The sequence below is a fragment of the Aotus nancymaae genome, unplaced genomic scaffold, assembly GCF_030222135.1.
Source record: "Aotus nancymaae isolate 86718 unplaced genomic scaffold, 86718_ANA_hifiasm-v0.15.2.pri h1tg000076l, whole genome shotgun sequence".
Lineage (NCBI taxonomy): Eukaryota > Metazoa > Chordata > Mammalia > Primates > Aotidae > Aotus > Aotus nancymaae.
Window position 1 is genome coordinate 12,139,372 of NW_026988491.1, and position 27,749 is coordinate 12,167,120.

The 27,749-nt window shown below is 55.3% G+C and overlaps 1 protein-coding gene across 3 annotated transcripts; it reads left to right on the forward strand.

The window, feature by feature from the left end:
• Positions 1-27,743, forward strand: LOC105721773 (chronophin). 3 transcript variants are annotated; one of them, XM_021668762.2, is made up of 18 exons: positions 1-179; positions 1,440-1,482; positions 1,684-1,788; positions 2,841-2,917; positions 3,172-3,283; positions 3,386-3,462; positions 3,921-4,065; positions 4,571-4,639; positions 4,806-4,896; positions 5,271-5,413; positions 6,792-6,903; positions 7,231-7,312; positions 7,406-7,486; positions 9,050-9,166; positions 10,827-10,924; positions 11,223-11,400; positions 12,895-12,989; positions 26,400-27,743. In XM_021668762.2, exons 1-18 carry the CDS (start codon positions 121-123, stop codon positions 26,714-26,716), a joined length of 2,001 nt encoding a protein of 666 aa, XP_021524437.1. In that variant the 5' UTR covers positions 1-120; the 3' UTR covers positions 26,717-27,743. The 3 variants fall into 3 exon arrangements, with proteins under 3 accessions (XP_021524437.1, XP_012314339.1, XP_064224089.1); XM_012458916.3 differs by lacking the exon at positions 26,400-27,743 and adding an exon at positions 14,716-15,483; XM_064368019.1 differs by lacking the exons at positions 1-179; positions 1,440-1,482; positions 1,684-1,788; ... (12 more) ...; positions 11,223-11,400; positions 12,895-12,989 and adding an exon at positions 18,133-18,718.
• The last annotated feature ends 6 nt before the right edge of the window (positions 27,744-27,749 follow it).

Genomic DNA, 27,749 nt, shown 5'->3' on the forward strand with positions numbered 1-27,749 from the left:
GAGAGCGCCGCCCACCCATCCGGGGCGAGAGCCGCGCTGCGGGAGAGGCAGGCTGGGCCGGGGGCTGCCCGGGCCTGCGATCCCCCGCCGTGACCCCGCAGCCCCCAGCCCGCCCCCAAGATGATGAAGAGGCAGCTGCACCGCATGCGGCAGCTGGCCCAGACGGGCAGCTTGGGACGGTGAGTGTCACCCCTTCCAGCCCCCACTCTTACCCCGCAGGACCTGAGGGGGCGTAAAAGGGTTGGGGGAGACGGGGGTGGGGGAGGCTGGGGACAGCGAGGCAGCCCCCCTGTGAGCGGCCAGAGTCCTGCCTTCTCTTCCTCCCTTCTGAACGGCGTCCCCGTCTCGGGCAGAGCTGGAGAAGCAGGGGTGGCCTTTGGGGGGAGGGGTGCCCACCCCCTTTATCGGATTGGAGGGGGCTTCAGGCGGGAGAATGCGACGCTGGGACTTCTCTGCCTCCCTCCATGAGTCTCTGAGTGGATGGTCCTCCTGGCCTCACTTGTCCCCTCTGGAAAATGGGCCAGTTCACCATCTCTGCTTGCTGGGCTGGGGAGGGAGGAGGGTCGATTGGGGTCGCAGACCTGGGGCGGGGTATGGAGTCGGGTCCTGGCCCGTGGGAGGAGAGGCCTGCCCCTGGCCTACCGCGTCCCTTCCCCTCCCCCCAGCCCTGGGGCCTCCTGCTCCTCTGTCTCGTTTCTGCTTTTCCCAGACTCAGGTGGAAACGTCCCCAAGTTTTCCAGCTCCCACCCCCACCCAGTCTTTGAGCTGGTGGCCCGGGCGCCGGAAGTTTGGGGAGCCTCTAAGGGCCTGTCTTCTCTGCTCCTCTTCCCCCAGCCTCAGGAGTTCCCCATTCTCCGGGCCCGGGGAGGGGACTGGGTGTCCAGAGACCTGGTTCTAGTCTCACACTGACACAGATCCCTATGTAGCCTGGGCAGTCAGGTCATCTTGCCGTGGGCCTCAGCATCCCCTGTGTGTCCCCAGGTGGGGAGCCAAGGACCCGTGCACCCCTGCCCACAGCGGTAGTCCAGAGTGGTGTGTGACTGCGCCCAGGAGTCTGAGCTCCCCGACTTCCCGTTCTTGGGGCCAGCTAATCCTCCTCTTCCCGGGGTGGGCTGACGATTTGGGGGTGGGCAGAAGAGAGGCTTCTGTGTCCCAAAGCTGAGCCCTGGGCGGGTCTCCCAACCTCCTCTTCAGTTTTGTCTGCCCGACCTCTCTCAGGATGGGGCCCTGGGTGGAGGAGGAAAAACCCAAGTATCCTATTCCCACCCCCGTGGAATGTGCTCTGACTGGGATGAGGCAACTGGGCCACTCAGGGCGGGCCGCACCTGGGAGGGACATTGGAAGGACTGGGGTCCAGGTGGCCTGCTGCAGGGATGGGGGGAGCAGGGGGCATCCTAACCCAGGCAGGCTCAGCAGAAGCGCTCTCCCTGCTCCCGCAGCACCCCGGAGACCGCTGAGTTCCTGGGTGAGGACCTGCTGCAGGTACGTGCCTCGGCCGGGCGGATGGGAAGGCAGGCCTGTGCAGGCTGTTGGAGCACAGGGCTGGGGCGGGGACACCAGGTAGGGGCCCCATTGAGTCATTCCTTAAGCTGTTAGCCATGGGGTCCCCAGGAGACAGGAGAAAGTTTTTCCTGCTCAGTGGGAGACAGCCTCTCTTGATCCTTAATCACACCTCCTTCCCAGGTGGAACAGCGGCTGGAGCCGGCCAAGCGAGCGGCCCACAACGTCCACAAGCGCCTGCAGGCCTGTCTGCAGGGCCAGAGCGGGGCAGACATGGACAAGCGGGTGGTGAGCGGGGGTCCCAGGAAGGAGGGGCCTGTCCAATGGGGAAGCAAAGCTGGGGCTGGGGTTTCCTTGCCAGTCTGAGTATCTGGCACAAGGTCATGGGGGCTGCTCTGTTCCAAGGCCCCTCTGGCACTGCACTCCAGCGGCCCTGTACCTTCCCCTTCACCTCTACCCCACTTCCCTGTGCCCCAGTCCATGTAAGCCAAGGCCAGGCCTCTGACAGCACCTGAACTTCTGTCCAATCAGCACACAGAGCAGGCTTTCCATTGGGCAGCCTCTGAGGGCTTCCTGAAGGAGGTGGCAATTGAGCTGGCTTTTGTGGGATACTTGTATATTAATCAAGAGGCAGTGTTTATTGGCTGATGACTGCCAGCCTGCTGCTAACATGTTAGCACATTGTCTCATGGAACACGGGTAACATCCTAGGGGAAGGCACTGTTTTATAGATGAGGAATTGGAGGCTTAGAGGTAAAGGTACTTGCCTATGGTCACATAGCTAGTAAGTGGCAGAACTGAGGTTTGAACCCTGGTCTCTGATCCCAGAGCTGGTGTTCTCTGTAACTCCAGATGGGATGGGAGTGGGGGCGGGCATGTTTTGGAACCAGTTGACAATTCAGTGTGGCCAAGGCAAGGAAATGGGGAGGCATAGAGAGTTTGAGTTCAGCAGGTCAGCCACATACACCCTGGGACAGGGGAAAGAGCCCCCACGCCCAGGCCAGCTCCCCTCCCGTTCTCCCTCCACCTGTGTGACCTGGGGCAAGCTCCCTGCCCTCCCTGCATCTTACTTTCCCAGTCTCCGCTGGGACTTGGTCATTCCTTCCTGCCCAGTCAAGTGGCTTCTGGAAAGAGGAAAAGGGGCCCCCAGATGGGTAGGGGCTGTGTACATGGTCTCAGGGAAATGTCACCCCCACCATGCCTTGTCATCTCATTTCTACTCTATCTGTGACTGTGGCCCTTCTGGGTTCCCTCCTCCCGTGCCCCAAGGGGCTGGCCTGGTGCTCAGGCAGGGTGGAGGGAGGCGTGGATATTCACCACCGGCCCCGCCCTCCCTGCAGAAGAAGCTTCCCCTCATGGCTCTGTCTACCACGATGGCAGAGAGCTTCAAGGAGCTGGACCCTGATTCCAGCATGGGGTGAGCACAGACGGGGCCCAGCCCTCACCTGGGGATACCAAGACACAATCTTGGCTGGGAGGTGGTGCAGGTGGTAAGGGCATCCACATCAGAAGAATGACCAGGCTGGGAACAGTGCCCAGGTCAGTGAAGGTGACCAGGCCTGGGAGGGTATCTAGGAGGGGCCAGAAGTGAGGGAGGAGAGGCCCCACCAAGAGTCTGCAGTGGAGGTGAGGGTGGTGGGAGCCTGGGCCCATGGGCCGCTGTGTCCACAGGAAGGCCTTGGAGATGAGCTGTGCCATCCAGAACCAGCTGGCCCGCATCCTGGCCGAGTTTGAGATGACCCTGGAGAGGGACGTCCTGCAGCCCCTCAGCAGGCTGAGTGAGGTGAGCCTGTGCCCTGCTGCCGGCCCCCAGTTTCCCCAGCTTCCCCAGCTTCCGGCTCCCCCTGCTCCACCACACTGACTCCCCTGCCATGCCTGTCCCCAGGAGGAGCTGCCAGCCATCCTCAAGCACAAGAAAAGCCTCCAGAAGCTCGTATCCGACTGGAACATGCTCAAGAGCAGGTGGGAGCCCCAGCCACTCAGGGGACTCATCTCTGGGTCAGCCCACAGGGATGGCCACACCAGGATGCCGAGGGGTCTGCTGAGGACCTTGTATGTGCTTGTGCACGCCTGGTCCCTAGGAACACAGGCGGTGAAGGTATCTGTGAGGGTGTGCCTGTGCATCTCACAGCTGGTGCTGGGGCCACCCCAAAGCCTCGGATGGCCATAAACAGTCCTGCAAGATGCCGGTGTGGCTCCCCCATTCTCCACTCTGCTGGGTGTCTGCGATCATCAAACTCGCCACCAGGGGGCGACCCAGAGCACTCATGGCCCAGGCTGGGCAGAGGCCTGGGCCAGTGGAGCTCTCAGATTTGCAGCTTCTAAATCCTAGAATCCCCTGTGGTCTGCTCTATGGAGGGCACACTTGGCTCTGGACATGCAACAGGGCAGGTGACAGCTCACCTTGGGATCATCCCCAGGCTCAGTCAGGCAGCCAAGAATTCAGGCAGCGGTCAAGGCCTGGGAGGCGGCCCGGGTAGTCACAGCCACACGACCATGGCCAACAAGGTGGAGACGCTGAAGGAGGAGGAGGACGAGCTGAAGAGGAAGGTGGAGCAGTGCAGGGTGAGGGCCACGTGGGTTCCCTGCATGTGCAGGGGTGGCAGGGGTGGGTGCCGGCCCCATCTCACAGGCCAGGAAGCTGAAGCTCAGAGAGGTGACATGATTTGCCTCGGCCACATGGCCAGGACGCAGCAGAGCTCCGCCATTCCCTGGTAGCCATTTCTGTCTGCACTCTAGCATAACACAGGGAGACGGAGACTTGGTCTGTTCCCTGAGTCTCCGTGTGTTTGCTGAGTGAATGAGTGAATGAACGAATGGCTGGATGGTGAGTAACAGGCCACTGTGCTAAGGCAATGGGGACACAGAGATGGGGCTGAGAAGCCAGAAGAATTTGAGGGGGTTCCCATGGGCTGGCCCCAAGCACCAAACTCGGCAGAGAGAGCCTGGCTGGGAACTTCCACCTGCAGTTGTGTGGCCTGGGGCAGGTCGCCAACCCCTGGAAGCCTCCACTTCCCCTCTAGATCCCCCAGCCTCACCCGATATAAGCTCTCCTCTCTCTGTCCCCAAGGACGAGTACTTGGCTGACCTGTACCACTTCGTTACCAAGGAGGACTCCTATGCCAACTACTTCATTCACGTGAGTCCAAGATGGGGCCCCAGCCATCCAGAACTCAGGGGCTGAATGCCAGAGCCAGGGGCCATTGGGACCATGTGAGATGGTGGAAGGGGCACCTGCTCTCAAGGACCCTGGGGAAGGCTTGGCTTCCCTTATTGCCACTCAGGGTGTCCCTTCGTCCCCACAGCTCCTGGAGATTCAGGCCGATTACCATCGCAGGTCACTGAGCTCGCTGGACACAGCCCTGGCTGAGCTGAGGGAGAACCACGGCCAAGCAGGTGGGGACATAGCCCCGGTGATGCCACGTCCCTGACCCTGCCCTGCCCGGGGCTTATTGAGAAGCTGGTACTTCATCTGAAAGGCACCAGGGAGCTATGGATGGGTTCCAAGAGCTGGATTTGATCTGTGATGGAGAGGCTGCTCTGGTTGCCCTATGGAGGGTGGAATGAAGGGGGCAGGCTAGAGCTAGGCCTGTTAGGCCTTGGGCAGAGGCAGTGGAGGCAGGCCGAGTCCACAGATGTGATGGATGATTTCAGATGTGTGCCTGGACAGTCAGTAGCAGGTGGTACCACCTTGAAGATAGCGGGGGTGCCCCTGCCTGACTGCCCGGGGTGGGAAGGCCCTGGACCGCTGATCTGTCTCGTCCCTGCAGACCACTCTCCCTCGATGACGGCCCCCTTCTCCAGAGTGTATGGGGTGTCGCTGGCAACCCACCTTCAAGAGCTGGGCCGGGAGATTGCCCTGCCCATTGAGGCCTGCGTCATGATGCTGCTTTCTGAGGGCATGAAGGAAGAGGTGGGGCCCCTTGGGGCAGGTGGGGAAGGAACACTGGGGCCCTCATTCTGTCCCAAACCCCCCACATGCTGCCCTGCCCCAGTGCCTGTGATTCCCGCATTTGAGCCCAGGTCCCTGGGAGAAGGCATGGCTGCCTCCTGCAGCATCCACACTCCCTCCTGCAGCATCCACACTCCCTCCTGCATGTCGATGCTCACGCGCACCAGGCGCTGTGCTAAAAGCCTTTACATTCCTTGCTTCATTTGCTTATCACAGTAACACTCGGAGGGAGCCCTTATTGGCTCCATTTCACAAGAGGGAGACAGAGGTGGAAAGGTAACCATGCCCAGAGTCATATGAGAAGGTGCTTCTGAAACCAGATGCTCCACTGCCCCACACTGGCTGGGTCTGGATCTGCTGTGAATACATTGCCCCCTGTTCTGAAGATACACCATAGAGGTGACAGATATCCCAAAACAAGCTTGAGCGGCCCAGCAATCCCCCTGAGGCCTCCTTTCTCCCTTACACTTCTATTTTTTTGAGAAAGAGATGGAGTCTTGCTCTGTCACCCAGGCTGCAGTGCAGTGGCATAATCTCGGCTCACTGCAACCTCTGCCTCCTGGGTTCAAGCAATTCTCCTGCCTCAGCTTCTCGAGTAGCTGGGACTGCAAGCCCCTGCCACCATGCCCAGCTAATTTTTTTTTATTTTTTAGTAGAGATGAGATTTTACTATATGTTGGCCAGGCTGGACTTGAACTCCTAACCTCAGGTGATCTGCCCACCTCGGCCTCCCAAAGTGTTGGGATTACAGGCATGAGCCACATGCCCAGCCCTTTTGTTTGTTTGTTTGTTTTTGAGACAGGGTCTGGCTCTGTCACCCAGGCTGTAGTGCAGTGGCGCAATCTTGGCTCACTGCAATCTCCACCTCCCAGGTTCAAGTGATTTTCCTGCCTCAGCCTCCCAATTAGCTAGGATTACAGGTGCTTGTCCCCATGCCCAGCTAATTTTTTTGTATTTTTAGTAGAGATGGGATTTCACCACGTTGGCCAGGCTGGTCTCAGACTCCTGGCCTTAGGTGATCCGCCTGCCTGGGCCTCCCAAAGTGCTGGGATTACAGGCATGAGCCACCGTGCCTGACCTCCCTTCCACTTCTAACTGGGCTCCGATTTCCCCATGATTTTTCCCAGCTCCTCCCAGACTTCCCAGCCCCACCCTTTGCTCAGAATTCTAGACCTTGAGAGTTGAAGTCCATGGACACTGTGGTGCCCACTCTGCTGGCCAGACCAGTGGGGACACAGGCCCAGCGAGGGCCACTGGCACAGCCCAGGCTACAGGAGAGCCAGGCTGTCCTGCCCTGCCCACCCCTCTGTGATCCCCGCCTGCTCCTTCTCCAACCCAGGGTCTCTTCCGTCTGGCTGCTGGGGCCTCAGTGCTGAAGCGCCTCAAGCAGACGATGGCCTTGGACCCCCACAGCCTGGAGGAGTTCTGCTCCGACCCGCACGCCGTGGCAGGTGCCTCATCCCGGGAGCCCTGGGCAGGAGGCTGGGGTGAAGGGGTGCAGCTGCTTGAATGATCCCAAGATAGCCTGGCTTTAAGATTTGATATTCTGTTGAGGAGACTGAGCACACTTAGGGTCCATCATGAGCCACCCCCCAAAATGTTTGTACATTTTTCGGGGACAAGATCGCTAGCCTTCAATTTCTTAAAAGGGCCTGGAGCCCAAAGAAATGATCAGACCTAGATGTGTTAGTGTGAACAAGAGCCAGAGGTTCCTTCTGCAGGGAGAGCGGGAGAGCGGGGTGGGGACTGCCTCTGACCCTCTCCCGCTCCTGCTTCAGGCGCCCTCAAATCCTACCTTCGGGAGCTGCCAGAGCCCTTGATGACCTTCGACCTCTATGACGACTGGATGAGAGCAGCCAGGTGAGGATGTTGGAGGAGGGAGAGGAGGGGGAGGAGGAGGATACAAAGGTGTGGCCTGCACCGGCTGACCAGGTCTCTCCACTCCTCCCTCAGCCTGAAGGAGCCAGGGGCCCGGCTGCAGGCCTTCCAAGAGGTGTGCAGCCACCTGCCCCCTGAGAACCTCAGCAACCTCAGGTGAGCCCGAGCCCGCCTCCCCAGCCTGCCACAGAGCCACAGCCCAGCTGGGGTCAGGGGCCTGGGCTTAAGCCTGGCCCTGCCTCTGTAGCCTAAGAAATATTTCTGAAAATGCAGCTTTGATGAATTAGTTATATATATATATATATATATATATATATTTTTTTTTTTTTTTTTTTTTTTTGAGACAGAGTTTCACTCTTGTTACCCAGGCTGGAGTGCAATGGCGCAATCTCGGCTCACTGCAACCTCCGCCTCCTGGGTTCGGGCAATTCTCCTACCTCAGCCTCCTGAGTAGCTGGGATTACAGGCACGCACCACCATGCCCAGCTAATTTTTTATATTTTTAGTAGAGACGGGATTTCACCATGTTGACCAGGATGGTCTCGATCTCTTGACCTCGTGATCCACCCACCTCGGCCTCCCAAAGTGCTGGGATTACAGGCGTGAGCCACCGCGCCCGGCTATATATATTTTTATATATACGTATATATATATATTTTTTAATTTTTTTTTTTTTTTTTAATATTAAAAGAGACAGGGTTTCACCATGTTGGCCAGAATGGTCTCGATCTCTTGACCTCATGATCTGCCCGCCTCGGCCTCCCAAAGTGCTGGGATTACAGGCATGAGCCACCGCGCCCGGCCTTTAATTTTTCTTTGAGATAGGGTCTCACTCTGTCACCTAAGCTGGAGTGCAGTGGCATGATCTCACTCACTGTAACCTCCGCCTCCTGGGTTCAAGCGATTCTTCTGCCTCAGCCTCCCAAGTATTTGGGACTACAGGCATGTGCCACCATGCCTGGCTAATTTTTGTATTTTTAGTAGAGACGGGGTTTTACCATGTTGGTCAGGCTGGTCTCAAACTCCTGACCTCAGGTGATCAACCTGCCTTGGCCTCCCAAAGCGCTGGGATTACAGGCATGAGCCACTGTGCCCGAGTGGCTCATGCCTGTAATATTTTTTTTGAGATAGAGTCTCACTCTGTCACCCAGGCTGGAATGCAATGACTCGGTCTCTGCTCACTGCAACCTCCACCTCATGGTTTCAAGCAATTCTTGTGCCTCAGCCTCCCAAGTAGCTGGGACTACAGGCACCCACCACCACATCCGGCTAATTTTTCTATTTTTAGTAGACACAAGGTTTCACTATGTTGGCCAGGCTAGTCTCAAACTCCTGACCTCATGATCCATCTGCCTCGGCCTCTCAACGTGCTGGATTACAGGCATGAGCCACTGTGCCTAACTGGATTAGGTGTATGTTTTTATGCGAGGCATTGAAATAAACAAGACCTTGAACTTTTGAAGCCATGCTGCCTGGCTTCACATGCCATTTCTGGGCAGGCAGCTCCATGTCATCATCTGGAAAATGCAGATTGTCACAGTCCCCACCCTGTAGGTGGACCGAGAGGACTCAGCTTGGCGCTCAGTGGATGAGCTGATATAACTGTGACAATGTTAGACCATTCCGGGCATCGTCTTTCACACTCTTTAGAAACCCTGGGCTGGAGAATTAGCAAGGCTGCGTGCATTCTGCCCTGGCCAAGCCCACCTCCACCCTTAGGTACTTGATGAAGTTCCTGGCACGGCTGGCCGAGGAGCAGGAGGTGAACAAGATGACACCCAGCAACATCGCCATCGTCCTGGGACCCAACCTGCTGTGGCCACCTGAGAAAGAAGGGTGAGGGGCCTCGGGTTGGGGGAGGCGGCAGGAGGAAGGCAGATCCCACCCCAGCCATCTTTTTGCCTTTTTTTCCCCTGGGTCTTGGTGTCCCCATTTTCGAGTGGGTTGAGCAGCTCGTTTTTGAGGCTGTCTGGAGCAACAGGCTGAAGGGCCGTGCAGGCCACAGGGCTATGGAGATAGGCATTCTGGGCAGTGGTGGTGATGAGGTGCTTAGCAGCCTGCCGTGGGAGCTGGGAGTCCAGAGATCGGGTTCTATTAATAGCTCCACCCCTCCACCTTCCAGAGATGGGCCTGAGGAAGTCACCCTCAGAAGCTCCATTTCCTCACCTGTAAACTGGGGGGATGTTATACACACTTTGAGGGCTTTTGCTTTGGGAATTGAGTGATATGATGAATTCGGAAATGTTTTTGTGTGTGTGTGTTTTTTTGAGATGGAGTTTTGCTCTTGTTGCCCAGGCTGGAGTGCAGTGGCGAGATCTTGGCTCACCACAACCTCTGTCTCCCGGGTTCAAGCGATTCTCCTGCCTCAGCCTCCCGAGTAGCTGGAATTACAGGCATGCACCACCATGGCTGGCTAATTCTGTGTTTTTAGTAGAGACGGGGTTTCTCCATGTTGGTCAGGCTGGTCTTAAACTCCCAACCTCAGGTGATATCTGCCTGCCTCGGCCTCCCAAAGTGCTGGGATTACAAGTGTGAGCCACTGCACTTGGCTGGGAAATGTTTTATAAACTGTAAAGTGTAAGCCAAGTACCGTGGCTTATGCCTGTCAGCCTAGCACTTTGGGAGGCCAAGGTGGGAAGATCAGTTGAGCCCAGAAGTTTGAAGCCAGCCTGGGCAACTTAACGAGACCCTGTCTCTATAAAAAATTACAAAGATTAGCCAGGCATGGTGGCCTGCACCTGAAGTCCCAGCTACTCAGAAGACTGAGGTGGGAGGACAGCTTGATCCCAGGGAGTCAAGGCTACAGTGACCCATGATGGTGCCACTGCACTCCAGCCTGGGTGACAGAAGGAGACCCTGTCTCTAACAATGAATAGGCCAGATGCAGTGGTTCATGCCTGTAATCCCAGCACTTTGGGAGGCCAAGGCAGGTAGATCACCTGAGGTCAGGAGTTCGATACCAGCCTGGCCAACACGGTGAAACCCCATCGCTACTAAAAATACAAAAATTAGCCAGGTGTGGTGGCAGGCGCTCGGGAGGCTGAGGCAGGAGAATCACTTGAACCCGGGAGGCAGAGGTTGCAGTGAGCCAAGATCGCGCCACTTCACTCCAGCCTGGGCGACAGAGCAAGACTCTGTCTCAAAAAAAAAAAAGAAAAAGAACTAATATAATTCAAGTGCAAAGTGCAGTGCTATGTGAGGAGTCCTCATTATTTACCTGGCCACAGAGATGTCCTTCCATGTGCTGATCGCATTTGCTTGGTAGAGGCAGCCTAGATCACAACCATGAGGAAGAGGGTCCTTGATTAATGAGTGATGTCTGTCAGGTTGAAGGAAGGGGGACATCTGGCATGTGCATGACACTGGTGGTTTGTGGGCTTTTTGAGGACAAGGACTTAATATGGTGGATCCTTGTGTCTCCAGTGCCCAGCACAGGGCCAGACAGAGAGTTGGGGTCACAAACGCTTTGCTAAGTGGATGCGTCTCTTTGTCCCAGGGACCAGGCCCAGCTGGATGCAGCCTCCGTGTCTTCCATCCAGGTAGTGGGCGTAGTTGAGGCGCTGATCCAGAGTGCAGACACCCTCTTCCCTGGAGGTGAAGCTCCTGTCTGCGTGGATGCCCTGCTGGGTGCCCTCCCTCTGCCCTGCTCCCTCCCCAGCAGCCCCACAAACTCACCCTGAGGCCAGGAGGAAGTTGCGTCTCCAATCTGAGCCTCAGTTTCTCATTTCTACAATGGCGATGGTCTGCCTGCTTTGTGGGGTTGTGATGGGGCTACATGGGAGCCAGGAAGCTGACCGTGGTCCAGATGGGTTCAGGGGAAGGAAAAACCGCCCAGCCGGTGGAGGGGGAGCCTGGCGCAGTCTCTCAGAGCCATCTCTGCCCCTATCCCCAGACATCAACTTCAACGTGTCAGGCCTCTTCTCAGCCGTCGCCCTCCAAGACACGGTCAGTGACAGGCTGACCTCTGATGAGCTTCCGCCCACCACCGTGCCCATCTCAGCCACCACCCCGGCTCCGGCTCCAGCTCTGGTTCCAGCCCCAGCCTTGGCCTCCGCGGCTACCAAGGAAAGGTGAGCACTGAGCAGTATGAATGGTGGCTCCTGTACTAGTCCCACAGACCGCCTGCCTAAGGCACTAGGTCTCAGAACTAGAAGCTGAATTTTTGGAAATGTAATGATTAGTTTTTTTGTTTGTTTGTTTGTTTGTTTGTTTTTATTTTTGAGACGGAGTCTTGCTCTGTCGCCAGGCTGGAGTGCAGTGGCGCAATCTCGGCTCACTGGAACCTCCGCCTCCTGGGTTCAAGCGATTCTTCCACCTTAGCCTCCCGAGTAGCTGGGACTACAAGTGCGTGCCACCACACCTGGCTAATTTTTGTATTTTTAGTAGAGATGGGGTTTCATCATGGCCAGGATGGTCTCCATCTCTTGACCTTGTGATCCGCCCACCTCAGCCTCCCAAAGTGCTGGGATTACAGGTGTGAGCCACCACGCCCGGCCTTTTTTTTTTTTTTTTTGGAGACAAGGTCTTACTCTGTTGCCCAGACTGGAGTGCAGTGGCACAATCTAGGCTCACTGCAACCTCCACATCCCGGGTTCAAGCGATTCTCCTGCCTCAGCCTCCCTAGTAGCTGGCATTACAGGTACCTGCCAGCATGCCTGGCTAAGTTTTTTTATTTTTAGTAGAGGCGAGGTTTTACCATGTTGGCCAGGCTGGTCTTGAACTCCTGACCTCAGGTGATCCATCCGCCTTGGCCTCCCAAAGTGCTGGGATTATAGGCGTGGGCCACCACACCCCACCTGATTAGTATTTTCATCCCAAAGACCAGATCTCCCAGTTTGGAGAGGGTGGGTTGAGCCGAGATCATGCCACTGCACTCCAGGCTAGGCGACAGCAAGAGTCATCTCAAAAAAACAACTGGCCGGCCATGGTGGCTCACGCCTGTAATCCCAGCACGTTGGGAGCCCAAGGCGGGCGGATCATGAGGTCAGGAGTTCCAGACTAGTCTGGCCAACATAGTGAAACCCTGTGTCTACTAAAAATACAAAAAATTTGGTGACAACACAAATTGGAAAAAAAAAAAAAAAGCCAGGTGTGGTGGTGCACACCTATAATCCCAGCTACTTCGGAGGCTGAGGCAGGAGAATCACATGAACCCGGGAGGCAGAGGTTGCAGTGAGCCAGGATCGTGCCATTGCACTCCAGCCTGGGTGATAGTACAAGACTCTATCTGCCCCAGAAAAAGCATGTGGAGGCCCTGAGCTGAGGCAGAGGTCAGGGCCTGTGTCCTACCGCCCAGGCAGGTAGTCCTACCTGGAGGAACATGGACTCTATCACAGGGTCACAAAGCAGCCAGGAGCTCAGTGGATGCAGACCCCTACCAATGCCAGAGGCGTCTTCTGGCAGGGGTGTGTGGCCTGGGGACAGATCCCAGGAGCAGCCACAAGGTGGTAGAGAGTGGGTGCTGGGAGGACCCAGACTCCACCTGGCAGCTGGAGCCTCACCAGGATTCCATGAGGCTTCTGGGAGGTGGCCAAGTCTGCCCCATCCTCTCCTTCCCTCTGCAGGACAGAGTCTGAGGTGCCGCCCAGACCAGCCTCCCCCAGGGTCACCAGGAGCTCCCCGGAGACAGCTGCCCAAGTGGAGGACATGGCTCGGAGGAGTGAGTTGGCTGTGGGAGGGGACAGAGGGTGGGTAGGGAGAGGGGACAGGCAGTCCCAGGTCCTCCTATCTTTTTAGGCAGCCAGGGAGGCAGGAATCAAGGTGATAAAAAGCCCCAGTTTTGCCACCTGGCACTCTGAGTTTAGATTTGAGCTCTCTGACTTTGGGCAGGTGAGTTCACCTTTCTGGGCCTCACTTTCCTCCCTTGTGTAATGGGACAATAACTGCACTTATCTTATGGGGCTGCATGGAGCCTTCAGTGGTGCTGCAGAAAGTGCCTGATCCTGGCACATAGCAAGTGCCACTAAAGGGGAGCCAGCGTGAGTTGCTGGGGCACTGGAGTCCCGTCCCTCCGGAAGCCCAGAGGTCACAGAGCACAGTAGAAGGAGGGGGTCTTCACAGGGCAGTGAAGGGGCCAGACGCAGTGGCTCTCACGCCTGTAATCCCAGCACTTTGGGAGGCCGAGGCAGGCAAATCACCTGAGGCCAGTAGTTCGAGACCAGCCTGGCCAACATGGTGAAACCTCGGCTCTACTAAAAATACAAAAATTAGCCGGGCATGGTGGCGGGAGCCTATAATATCAGCTACTTGGGAGGCTGAGACAGGAGAATCACTTGAACCTGGGAGGCAGAAGTTGCAGTGAGCCAAAATTGTGCCACTGCACTCCAGCCTCAGTGACAAGAGTGAGACTCTGTCTCAAAAAAAAAAAAAAAAAAAACCAAAAATAAAACAGGGCAGTGGCAGTGAAGGAGAGGAGGCAGCAGGGGCGGGAAGAAACCGGGGTCCTCCTTCTGAGCCCCTCTGGCACACTCACCTGTCAACTTGGCCCAGAGCCAGCCAAGTGAGAGGCTGACTGACACCTTCGGGTGGCCCTGCCCAGCCCTAGAGGTAGTGGAGTGCTCCCGCTGAGTGGACAGTGGACAGCCAGGAGTAGGCGGAGCAGCTATGGGAGCCTCTTGACCTGGACTGGCAGGTAGTCCACAGTAAAATAAAAATGAACAAGGTAGGCCTGGCACGATGGTTCATGCCTGTCACCCCAGCACTTTGGGAGGCAGGAGGATCGCTTGAGCCCTGGAGTTCAAGACCAGCCTGGGCAATACAGTGAGACCCTGTCTCAAGATTTAAAAAATAAAAAGTAGGCTGGGCGTGGTGGCTCACGCCTGTAGTCCCAGCGCTTTGGGAAGCCAAGGTGGGTAGATCATGAGGTCAAGAGATCGAGACCATCCTGGCTAACATGGTGAAACCCCATCTCTACTAAAAATACAAAAATTATCTGGGCGTGGTGGTGTATGCCTGTAGTCCCAGCTACTCAGGAGGCTAAGGCAGGAGAATCGCTTGAACCTGGGAGGTGGAGGTTACAGTAAGCCAAGATTGTGCCACTGCACTCCAGCCTGGCGACAGAGTGAGTCTCCGTTTCCAAAAAATAAATAAAAATTAAATGGACAAGATAATTTCAGAGGACAAAAAGTCTTGCAAAGAAAATGAAACGAAAATGTGATGGAGCAGCTGGGGTAGGCATGGGGTTCTGCTGTAGCTAGGGTTCTCGGGGGCCTCCAAGGGGGCGAAGGGCACAAGGAGAGGTCTAGATGATGAGGAGCCAGCCTTGGAAACAGTGTTCCTGGCAGGGGGAATGGTGGATGCAAAGGTTGTGAGGGGCACGGAGCTTGGTGGAGTTACCACAGGCCACGTGGATGCTCAACCTCCCTCCCCCTTTCCTTCCTCCACAGCCAAGCGCCCAGCGCCGGCCCGACCCACCATGCCACCCCCCCAGGTCTCCAGCACCCGCTCCTCCCCTCCAGCTCCACCCCTGCCCCCTGGCTCTGGAAGCCCTGGGACCCCCCAAGCCCTGCCCCGACGTCTGGTTGGCAGCAGCCTCCGGGCCCCCACAGTGCCACCGCCTTTGCCCCCCATCCCCCCTCAACCTGCCCGGCGCCAAAGCCGGCGTTCACCAGCCTCCCCCAGCTCAGCCTCCCCGGGTCCAGCTTCCCCCAGCCCAGCCTCTCTGACCACCCCAGCACAGGTGGACTTGGGGGCTGCCACAGCAGAGGGAGGAGCCCCTGAGGCTGTGGGTGGGGTCCACACTCCCCCAGCTATCCCCCCTCAGCCCCGCCCCAGGAGTCTTGCCTCAGAGACCAACTGAGTGGCCAGTTTCTCCCTGAGCCGCCCTCAGCATCCCCTCCCTCCCTCCCTGGCCCTCCCAAAACAGCTCTCACGCCTCCCAAGGGATGTGGGGCTCCAGCCTTTGCCCACAAGTGCCTTTGTGCCCATTGGGTCGTCCCCCATGGCCAGGACGGCTCAGGCAGTCCGCTTCCTGACCTTTTCCTCATCCATCCTGGGCTTGGGGACCCCGAACCGGACTCTCCACTCACTGGCAGATCCTAGGGGAGCCACCGGAAGGAAGGAGTGGCTTGCCCACTCCTCCAGGACTTTCACTCTTCTTTGCCAACATATTTTTTGTAAGGCTGGTAAATAAATTATTTTGGACAAAACCGGAACAGCTGCCCAAATGATAGCTTTCTTTTCTGTCCTTGAAATAAAGAAGCCAATTTTATAAAGGGGAAAAAATTACATATTCTTTGCCTCCTTTCTTCCTGTCTGAAATGAGAGCACAGCAAACATTTTTAGAGCTTTCTCTGCACTACACACTGCTTTTCTGTGGATGATTTCCACCTAATCTCCTAGTACAGTAAATACTGTTACCTCTCTCCAGTGAGTACACTGAGGCTCAGGCAGAAGTGACCCGCCAAGGTCTCACGGCGGTCAGCAGGGGCCTGGGATTAGGACCTAGCTCTGACTCGAAAGCCTGGCTTGTCCCTCACATTCTGGGCAATTGACTTAACTTCTTGGTATCCCTTTTCCTCATTTGGGAATATCCCAAATTCCCACCACAGAGGCATTGCTCTCCTGTGAAAACCGAAGAACCACCCCAGCCCACAGAAGCGCCTACCATTCCCACTGTTTCCCGGACCCCTCACTCTCCTTCCAGGAGGAGGCTGGGAAGGCTCCCCAAGGAGCAGGGATGGATCTGTCAAACTTTCCGTAAATCTCTGTACCAGGCCCTGAGCTAGCTCCCTGACTTAACTCTGCACCCAAGGAGTTCCTGAATAGACAGGCAGGAGTGACTATTAGAATCAAGTGTCTGGTCAGGCACAGTGGCTCATGCCTGTAATCCCAACACTTTGGAAGGCCAAGGCAAGAAAATCGCTTGAGCCCAGGAGTTCTACACCAGCCTGGGCAACATAGTGAGACCCCCATCTCTTAAAAAAAAAAAAAAAAAAATCATAAAATTAACTGGGCGTAGTGGCGTGTGCCTATAATCCCAGCAACTAGGAAGGCTGAGGCAGGACGATTGCTTGAGCCCAGGAGTTTGAGGCTGCAGTGAGCAGTGATCATGTCACTCCACTCCAGCCTGGGTGAAAATGTAAGACCCTGTCTTGGCCGGGTGCGGTGGCTTATGCCTGTAATCCCAGCACTTTGGGAGGCCAAGATGGGCGGATCACCTGAGGCTGGGAGTTGGAGACCAGCCTGGCCGACATGGAGAAACCCCATTTCTACTAAAAATACAAAAATTAGCCGGGTGTGGTGGTGCATGCCTGTAATCCCAGCTACTCAGGAGGCTGAGGCAGGATAACTGCTTGAACCCAGGAGGCAGAAGTTGTGGTGAGCTGAGATCGCGCCATTGCACTCCATCCTGGGCAACGAAAGCGAAACTCCCTCTCAAAAAAAAAAAAAAAAAAATCAAGTGTCATTGCACTGGGAGCCCATATTAGCCAAGTGAGGGGTTGGCCATATAACCTAGACTTGTGTGTATGGGGTGGGTGGTTAAGGAAGGCTTCTTGGAGGAGGTGATATTTAAGGGAAGTCTTTCAGGAACTGACCTGAAGGTGAAATATTTGAAGGAAAAAGGAACGTTCGGGCCAAGGAGACTACCTATCCAAAGGCCAGAAGCAAAAAGGCCGGGGGCACTGGGGAATAGGAGGTAGTTGAGCCTCAAAGCCTGGGTTACGAGGTACGATTTTTCCCAAATCTTTAGAGCTTCAGTGCTCCTTGGGGTCATAGCCTCCTCTGAAGTTGGCAGACAACTTCAAAACCGTGACACCACAGCTCATAATTCATTCATCCCCACACCACAGACCAGTGGCTCCTCAAAGGCCCCAAGACCTGTGGTTGCCTCCAGATCACAAGCCCCCCTCCCTAAAATAGGGCCCCAGCCAGCCTGAGTCGCCCCATCACCATCCTGGGCAATCTACCCCGGCCACTCTGGCTCCGGCCCTCCTCAGGCGTGCTCCGGTGACAGCCTCCCTGCCTCTAGTCCAGGGCTTCCCTACGCTAGCCTCACAGGAGAACCCCTGTAATTCAACCAACCAACCAAAAAATGCCCAGTCCTCACCCAGAACAATTACATGAGAATCTGTCCTGCTACACATCGGTGATTTTAAAAGCATTTGTCAAAAGACATTGAACTGTACATTTCAGATCTATGCATTGTACTGTGTGTAAATGATACCTGAAAATAAGTTCCCAGGGGACTCTAATGCAGTGTGAGGAACCACTGGTCTAGACCAAGGGTCCCAGCGCCCAAGAAGACACCATGTGCCTCCTACCTCATCATACCCACACGTTTTTTGGGACTTCGCTCAGAACTGGAGCGTCTACGATTCAGAGGGCAATGAAAATTGAACCAAAGACAGTTCATTTGGCATCTACTTTTATCCTAGCAACCAGCTCTCCTAAGCTTCTGATTGGCTGTAGGGTGCGGTGCCTTTTGCCTCGCGTTTTCTGTTTGTAGATTCTTGTTGGTTAAGAAGAGCGTCAGTCTCACCCCTATAAGAGCGTAATCGACGTTTAAACTCTGCGGCGACTGGCTCAGCAAAGCCAGGGGCGGGGAGAAGGTTCAAACTAGCACTTCATTAGTCCCTTTCCCTCGGTGGTGGCCAAGATTCCTCCCTTTTCTCCAAGTTCCGTTCGCTCGCGGCCTCGCTCTTCTCCCAGACTCTCGCCCCCATTGGCCGCAGGCCAGGCCGTCGCCCCGCCCCCCCGGTCCTTCCGGCGCTCCGATTGGCTGCTACGGGAAACGTGCCAGGACGAGCGCGCCGTGCCCGCGGAGAGCGCGCGGCGCGGGAGGCTGGCGGCCAGCTGGCTGCATGGCGCGCTGCGAGAGGCTGCGTGGCGCGGCCCTGCGCGACGTGCTAGGCCGGGCGCAGGGGGTCCTGTTCGACTGCGACGGGGTGCTGTGGAACGGTGAGCGCGCCGTGCCGGGCGCCCCAGAGCTGCTGGAACGGCTGGCGCGGGCCGGCAAGGCGGCGCTGTTCGTGAGCAACAACAGCCGGCGCGCGCGGCCCGAGCTGGCCCTGCGCTTCGCGCGCCTTGGTTTCGGGGGGCTACGCGCCGAGCAACTCTTCAGCTCCGCGCTGTGCGCTGCGCGCTTGCTACGCCAGCGCCTGCCCGGGCCTCCGGACGCGCCGGGCGCTGTGTTCGTGCTGGGTGGCGAAGGGCTGCGCGCCGAGCTGCGCGCCGCGGGGCTGCGCCTGGCTGGGGACCCCAGCGACGACCTGGGCTCTGGGGACGGCGAGGCCCCGCGCGTGCGCGCCGTGCTCGTGGGCTACGACGAGCACTTCTCCTTCGCCAAGCTGAGCGAGGCGTGCGCGCACTTGCGCGACCCCGACTGCCTGCTCGTGGCCACCGACCGTGACCCATGGCACCCGCTGAGCGACGGCAGCCGGACCCCTGGTGAGCACGGGGTTGGCAGGGAAACAGATGGGGCCACCTGCGCATTCGTCTCCCCGCCTGGGGGTGAGGGATGGGGAAGGAGCGTCTCCAGGTGGCAGGTCGGGAACCGGAGAGTGCGAGGGAGGCCCAGGGTGCTTTGGTGTGTGGGGGGGGAGGTATTCCTGTAGCCGCCATCCTGTGAGGGGCCGCAGTGGGGTCCCTGTTGGACAGATGAGGAAACAGACCCACTGTAGCTCAGGGAGTTGGGCGGAATTCTGCCCCACCCACCATCGGGGTGGGGTTGGAGAAGAAGCCTGGGAGGATTGTCCCCTGTGTGAGGGTTGAAACACCATTCCCAGAGGCAGGGTGTAGGCAGGTGTGTGGGAAGCAAAGGCGGTGGAGTTCGACCTCAGTTCCAGGTCCGTCTCCAGCTCCACATCTGTGTAATCGTGTTCAGTTACGTAACCTCCAAGCATCTCTGCCTGGGTGAAAAATGGCAGTGCCCACTGTGCCAGTTTCATCCAGGTGGTGATGATCAGGATGAGTACTTGGCACATAGTAGGTGTTCAGATGATGTAAGTCATAGGCAGAGTCCCCCATGTTACAGAGAGCTTAATGAAACAGCTCGGTGTGTGTTCTTCTTTGGTTTCCAGATTACTCTGGAGATGGGAGTTACTGTCTCCTTTCTCAATTAAAGCAACTGAGGCAGCCGGGTGCAGTGGCAACGGTCTGTAGTCCCAGCTACTCAAGAGGCTGAGGCTGGAGGATCACTGGAGCTCAGGAGGTCAAGGCTGTAGCGTGCTATCATTGCATCTGTGAAAAGCCACTGTACTTAAGCATGGGCAACATATGAGACCTCATCTCTAAAAGAAGAGGAAAAGCGGGCTGTGGTGGCTCATACCTGTAATCCCAGCATCTGGGGAGGCTGAGGCAGGCAGATCACCTGAGGTCAGGAGTTTGAGACCAGCCTGGCCAACATGGCAAAACCCTGTCTCTACTAAAAATATAAAAATTAGCTGGGCATCATGGCACATGCCTGTAATCCGAGCTACTCGGAAGGCTGAGGCAGGACAATCGCTTGAACTAGGAAAAGGTTCCAGTGAGCTGAGATCTCACCACAGCACTCCAGCCTGGGCAACAAGAAACTCTGTCTCAAAAAAAAAAAGAGGAAAGAAACTAAGGCTAAGAGAAGGGAAGTGAACTGCTCAAGAGCATATATAGTGAGCCTCTCCAACTCTTGTGTCCCCACATACCTGCCTCCATCCTGCCTCTGGGAATTGGTGTTTCAGCTCTGACACATAGAAACACTCCTCCCAGGCTTCCCCTCCAACATCACCCCTATGATGGGTGGGGCAGAATTCTTCCGGCAACTCCCTGGGAGAGTGATAGAGTGTGGGAACCTGAATTTGGCCTTTGTGACACCGACCTACGGTCCAGGACACTTCACTGCTGTCATCTTGCGAATTCAACCCTGCAGGGGAGGCAGAAGCAAAAGGAGGCCCCTCCATTGTATTGTGGAGGGTTCCAGTTAGAAAAGAGCAGGAGGCAGCAGAGGCTATTGGTAGTGGTCAGTGTGTGTGTGGACAGGTTAATAACCCAGTCAGTAGACTGGGGGCGTGGACACATCTCTGTCACTCCCTCTCTGCTTGCTGGCCCCTGACCTGGACCGTCAGGATTATAGTGGGGTGGTGAGGAGGGCCTAGAGCCAAGGGTATGTGGGACGACTTCCTGGAGGAGGCATGATGCAGGGCAGAGTGATAATATGCCAGGAGATGTAAACCCAGTGTTACAGTGTGGCAGAGAGGGATTCTGTAGTTTCCTGGCTGTGCTGCACCCCTCCTGGTATGTGGTCTCACCTCAGCCTCAGTTTCCCCATAAATCTGTGTTGAGGGTTCTCTGGTCAGGGCTGTCAGCTGCAGCAGCTCCTGCCTGCCCTAGGCCATGGCTCTGAAAAGTTTTTCCCTGGAGGCCTTAAGGCTCAGGTTAAGGCTGTGGGTTAAGAGGTTCCCCAGGGCTCTGGAAGGCTGGTTGTCAAGGAGCTAGGGAGAAACCAGACCCTGCTCGTGCCTGCCTTTCTGGCCTCTGTGGAATCCAGACCCCTGTGGTCTCAGTAGCCACCCGGCTGTGCCCACCCATCCTGCTGTCACTCCCATAGCCTGGAGGGGGAGACAGAGGCTTAACAAATACAGTGCTGAGATCTTGTTTGTGCACAACTTAATGATGCGGCTTTGAAACGGTGTGATGTGAAAATATTCATAAGCCTCCATTATGCATATCTCTGAAATAATGCAAATATCCCACCCCCAATTTCCCACCCCCCCCACCTCAGGGACCTCCTCAATTGTGTGTTTATCTTGTCACCACATGGCAGCCACTTGAGCTGACAAATAGAAAAGCCTGCTGTCTTAGGAATACATCATTAGCATGGCATGCAGCCAGCCGAGTTGGACTACAGAGTGGAGGGGAGTGGAATGATGGTGGCCTGTGATGTTCCCAGATGCCCCTGCTGGGAGGCTCGCTCCCCTGGGGTTGGGGTCTTTGTAGTGTTGACTGATCTATCTGGAGTCTGCATGTAGTTGGACCTTAGTAAATACTAGCTGAATGAAGGAAGTGGGACACAGGGCCCAAAGGTGATCAGTTCCATCCTGGTGGGGAAGGACAGAGTTGGGGCCATTCTTGAGCTCAGAAGAACATTTTGGGATGACTCAGTGGAAGCCCTTTCGATTCCAGAAGGAATCGCTCACCAGAGCAGCACATAGCTTTTATTCTCTCTCTTTTTTTTTCTTTCTTCTTCTAATGCCGATTAAACATCTCAGGATTTTTTTTTTCTTTTAAGACGGAGTCTCTCTCTTTCAACCAGGCTGGAGTGCAGTGGCGCGATCTCAGTTTACTGCAACCTTTGTCCGCCTCCAGGGTTCAAGTGATTCTCCTGCCTCAGTCTCCAGAGTAGCTGGGACTATAGGCGCGTGCCACCATGCCCAGCTAATTTTTTTGTATGTTTAGTTTCACCGTGTTAACCAGGATGTTCTTGATCTCCTGACCTCGTGATCTGCCCGCCTTGCCCTTCCAAAGTGCTGGGATTACGCCCGGCCAGTCTCTTTTGTTGTTGTTGTTGTTGTTGTTGTTGTTGTTCCAAAGTGCTGGGATTACGCCCGGCCAGTCTCTTTTGTTGTTGTTGTTGTTGTTGTTGTTGTTGTTGTTGTTGTTGTTGTTGTTTTGAGACTCTGTTGCTCAGGCTGGAGTGCAATGGTGTGATCTCTATCTCAGCTCACTGCAACCTTTGCCTCCTGGGTTCAAGCGATTGTCCTGCCTCAGCTTCCCAAGTAGCTGGAATTACAGGTGCACACCACCACACCCAGCTAATTTTGATTCCCTACCAAGTTCTTAAAACAGGCAGGTCACTGGCTGGGTGTGTTGGCTCACACCTGTAATCCCGGCACTTTGGGAGGCTGAGTCAGGTGGATCTCCTGAAGTAAGGAGTTCAAGACTAGCCTGACTAACATGGTGAAATCGTCTCTACTAAAAATACAAAATTAGCCGGGCATGGTGGCGCATGCCTGTAATCCCAGCTACTTGGGAGACTGAGGCAGGAGAACCACTTGAACTCATGAGGTATAGGTTGCAGTGAGCCGAGATCTCGCCATTGCAAAAAAAACTCCATCTTAAAAAACAAAACAGGCCGGGCGCAGTGGCTCACACCTGTAATCCCAGCACTTTGGGAGGCTGAGGCGGGTGGATCACGAGGTCAAGAGATCGAGACCATCCTGGTCAACATGGTGAAACCCCGTCTCTACTAAAAATACAACAAATTAGCTGGGCATGGTGGCGCGTGCCTGTAATCCCAGCTACTCAGGAGGCTGAGGCAGGAGAATTGCCTGAACCCAGGAGGCGGAGGTTGCGGTGAGCCGAGATCGCGCCATTGCACTCCAGCCTGGGTAACAAGAGTGAAACTCTGTCTCAAAAAAATAAAAAATAAACATTATCATTTAGTTGTAAGTTTGTAAATTGACTTTTTTTTTAGCCTCTCCCCCCCACCCCCGATTTTTTTTTTTAATTTTTTGTTTTTATTGAGACAGAGTTTCGCTCGTTTCCCAGGCTGGAGTACAATGGCACAGTTTCAGCTCACTGCAACCTCCACCTCCCAGGTTCAAGCAATTCTCCTGTCTCAGTCTTTGGAGTAGCTGGGATTACAAGCATATGCCACCACGCCCAGCTAATTTTGTATTTTTAGTAGAGATGGGGTTTCACCATGTTGGTCAGGCTGGTCTCAAACTCCTGACTTCAGGTGATTCACCCGCCTTGGCCCTCCCAAAGTGCTGGGATTACAGGCATGAGCCACTGCGCCCAGCCATAAGTTGGCTTTTTTTTTCAGACAGGGTCTCACTTTGTCACCCAGGCTAAAGTGCAGCAGCACGATCACAGCTCACTTTAACCTCAATCTCCTGGGTTCAAGCAATCCTCCTGCCTCAGCCTCCTGAGTAGCTAGGACTACAGTTGTATACCACTGCACCCCACCATAATCTTGTGTCTACTTCTCTTCACTCAATACCATCCTGTACACCCAGGATTTAATATCAATGACTATCTGGGTCAGCCGGGTGAGGTGGCTCATGCCTGTAATCCCAGCACTTTGGGAGACCGAGGCAGGCGGGTCACGAGGTCAAGAGAGCGAGACCATCCTGGCCAAGAGGGTGAAACCCCGTCTCTACTGAAAATACAAAACTTAGCTGGGTGTGGTGGCATGCACCTGTAGTCTCAGCTACATAGGAGGCTGAGACAGGAGAATCGCTTGAACCCAGGAGGCGGAGCCACTGATGGGCAGGGCGACAGCGAGAGTCCACACCCTCAGTGGGGGGTATTAACACATCCACACACACTGACCTCTGCCAATTAGCCTCTGCTGCCACCTGCTGTTGTCTTAACCCAAACCCTCCACAATGGAGAGACCTCCTGTTGCTCCTGTCTCCCCTGCAGGGCTGAATTTGCAAGATGACAGCAGTAAAGACTGCCCTGGACTAGGGGGTTGGTGTCACAAAGACCAATTTTTTTTTTTTTTTTTTTTGTAGAGACAGGGTTTCGTGGTGTTGCCCAGGCTGGGCCTTTTATTTATTTGCTTGTTTTTTTGTTTTTTTTTTTTTTTATAAAGATGGGGTTTCACCATGATGGCCAGGCTGGTCTTGAACTCCTGACCTCAGGTGATCCACCCACCTCAGCCTCCCAAAGTGCTAGGATTACAGGTGTGAGCCACCGTGCCCGGCCTTATTTGCTTATCTATTTTAAATGCAACTGTGCCTGGAATAAGTTGATTTTTCTTTTCTTTTCTTTTTTTTTTTTTTTTTCCCAGATGGAGCCTTGCTCTGTCACCCAGTCTGGAGTGCTGCAGTGGCGAGATCTTGGCTCACTGCAGCTTCCATCTCCCAGGCTTAAATGATTCTCCTGCCTCAGCCTCCCGAGTAACTGGGATTACAGGCATGCGCCACCGCATCTGGCTCATTTTTTTTTTCTTTTTGAGACGGAGTTTCGCTCGTTACCCAGGTTGGAGTGCAATGGTGCAATCTCGGCTCACCACAACCTCCGCCTCCTGGGTTCAGGCAGTTCTCCTGCTTCAGCCTCCTGAGTAGCTAGGATTACAGGCACATGCCACCATGCCCAGCTAATTTTTTGTATTTTTAGTAGAGACGGGGTTTCACCATGTTGACCAGGATGGTCTCGATCTCTTGACCTCATGATCCACCCACCTCGGCCTCCCAAAGTGCTAGGATTACAGGTGTGAGCCACCGCGCCCAGCTTTTCTTTTTTTTTTTTTTGAGACGGGGTTTCACCATGTTGGTCAGGCTGGTTTTGAATTCCCGACCTCAGGTGATCCGCCCGCCTTGGCCTCCAAAGTGCTTGGATTACAGGTGTCAGCCACCTGGCTAATTTTTGTGGTTTTAGTAGACATGGGGTTTCACCATGCTGGTCAGGCTGGTCTGCCCGCCTCAGCCTCCCAAAGTGCTGGGATTACAGGTATGAGCCACTGCACCCCACCAACTTTTTAAAAAATATATATAGGGCTGGGCGCGGTGGCTCAGCCTGTAATCCCAGCACTTGGGGAGGCCGAGGCGGGTGGATCATGAGGTCAAGAGATCGAGACCATCCTGGTCAACATGGTGAAACCCTGTCTCTACTAAAAATACAAAAAATTAGCTGGGCATAGTGGCGCATGCCTGTAATCCCAGCTACTCAGGAGGCTGAGGCAGGAGAATTGCCTGAACCCAGGAGGCGGAGGTTGCGGTGAGCCGAGATCCCGCCATTGGACTCCAGCCTGGGTAACAAGAGCGAAACTCTGTCTAAAAAAAAAAAAAGAAAAAATATATATATATGTATATTTATTTAAGTAGAGATGGGGTCTTTCTGTGTTGCCCAGGCTGGTCTTGAAACCTGAATTGCTTGAACTGGGCTCAAGCAGTCTTCCTACCTGTGTTTTCCTAAAGTGTTGGGATTACAGGCGTGGGCCACTGTACCCAGCCAGAAGTTGACTTTTAATAGTACCTTCCTTTAACAGCCAGCTCACAAAAGTCCTGCAGCGAAACAATCTGTACCCCCAGGTCAGAGCTGGGTTGGACCTACCTGAATGCAAATCTTTTTGCTACCACTTAGGAAGCTGTGCAACCCTGGGCAATTTACTTAACGTCCCTGAGCCTTGGCGTTCTCATCTATAAAATGGGCTTTCATAAACACCCAGCACAGGCCAGGCAGTTTAGAATGTGCTTAGTAAATGGTGATTATCATCATCATTTGTTCAGGGACATTATCGTGAAGGCAGAATGTTCTGGCACAAAGACATGTCTGTGGGGCAGGCACAGTGGACTTACTGTGTGAGGCAGGATGGTACTGGGCTGAGAGACAGAACTGCTTTTAGTCCTCAACAGTCCTCCTATTGTCTGACACTTGGGCGTGTTCCACAGTTTGGCTTATTAGTTACTAAAAAAAAAAAGAAAGAAAGAAAATTAGTTACTTCAGCCCCAGACATCTTCCAGCCTGCAGCGTTTTGTCTCCAGTTGGAATTCTCTTCTTGTGATTGCTTTCCCGGGGGGAGGTGGACTGGGTCAGAGGTGCAAATATTTCTGTGCCCTGCTGTGTTCCAGAGGGGCCCTGCCAGTTTCTGACGCCAGGCACATGAATTTTGCAGCAGGAACCACAACTGCTGTTTGTTAAGTGCTGTTCCATTTACAAAGCACTTGCCCCTGTGATGCCCAGCGCCCCTTTGGAGGTGGGCGCTCCTTGGATTCCGCTTTCACGGGAGTCTGGAGAAACCCGGTGGGTGGTTGAGTGGTTTGCCCAAAGGCCCACAGCTGTAGGGTGAAATCGCGAGCCTCAGGCAGGACTGACCGAGTCAGGCCCTGTTGACCTGCAGTAGCTCCACCCATCCTCACAGTACCTGCATGAGATAAGTGCCATGGACATCCTCATATTAGAGATGGGGAAACTGAGGCACAGAGCAGTGAACTAGCCTGCCCAGAACGGTGGAGATGGAGTCTAGACAGGCATCTGGCTGCTGCCTCTACCCTTAGCCACTACAGTGAGACTCGGAAGTGGGCTCTCTGGCTCATGTCTGCAGCTGATTTTGCCCCAGTGGCAATCTGCCTCCCTGGACTTCAGTTTCAGGGCCTGATGCTGTCCCTGCTGCCCTCCGGCTGACTGCGTCTCCATCTCCCTACAGGCACCGGGAGCCTGGCCGCTGCGGTGGAGACGGCCTCGGGACGCCAAGCCCTGGTGGTGGGCAAGCCCAGCCCCTACATGTTCGAGTGCATCATGGAGAACTTCAGCATGGACCCCGCACGCACGCTCATGGTGGGTGACCGCCTGGAGACCGACATCCTCTTCGGCCACCGCTGCGGCATGACCACCGTGCTCACGCTCACAGGAGTCTCCCGCCTAGAAGAGGCCCAGGCCTACCTGGCAGCCGGCCAGCACGACCTCGTGCCCCATTACTATGTGGAGAGCATCGCAGACTTGATGGAGGGGTTGGAGGACTGAGCCCACTGCACCTGCAGCCACAGGCCCACCCCTCCCCGCTCCCTGATCCCGTAGGTGGAGGCGATGGGTCACAAGCCGTGTCAGGCACCACCGGCTCCTTCACCCAGTTCTGCACCGAGGTGGGGCTGGAACCCAAGGAAGGTTTGAGAGCCCTTGTAGTCCTCTCCCAGCAGTGGCTGGGCACTCTTTGCTGTCCCAGAAGCTGGTCCCCTACGGGTTCATCTTGGCCTGATCCAGCCAGGTGGCCTTATTTCCTGCCCTGTCACCTCCTCTCCTTGAAATCTGGGCTCTGGTGCCTGAAGATTTCCTCCAGCCCTGAGCACTTAGTCTTCTCCCGCTTCCCTGGGGCTTCTAGAGCTCTCCCCGCCCCTCAGTCCTGGCCCTTGGGTCCTTGTCAGCCAGAGGTCTAGGTAACCACAACCCTTATTGTCCTGAGTGGACCAATCCAGAGGCGAAGTGATAGTGACTCGTTGATATTGGGTCCTGTAGGGTACCAATTTAGGCTCCTAAGTAACGTGACCCTTTCACGTCCTGGAGCCCGAGTGGACCAATCTGAAGCCTAAGTGATAGTGACCCTCTTAGGACCCCAAGTAATAGTGATCCAGTGAGTGGTCTTTTAGATCCTCAACAGAACAATCCAGAAGCCTGCGAGACAGTGGCCCCTTGATAATCTGGGTCTGACAGGACCAGCCAGGGGTCCAGGTTTCAGTCAGTAAATAAGAGTGGTCCACGTTCTAAAGACACCCCTCCTCCACAAAGACTGATGCTCTGGGGCTTCTGTGGCCGAGCCCGCCCTTTCCTGGTCATGGCACCCGTCCAGTGTTGATGGCCACAGCTCAGAATGGGGGCTTTTTTGTCCCCCCTTGAGGTCAGTGTTTGCAGTACCACCTCTCTCCCATGCCCACTCCCGGCTATTTATTTATTACTGTGTGCCAGTGATGGTGGGTGGGGGCTGGGCCTTCCCCACCACCCCCACCCCTGTTGTGACCTGTCCTCCCGTACTTAATAAAGTGCGAGTGGGAGTGTTCACATG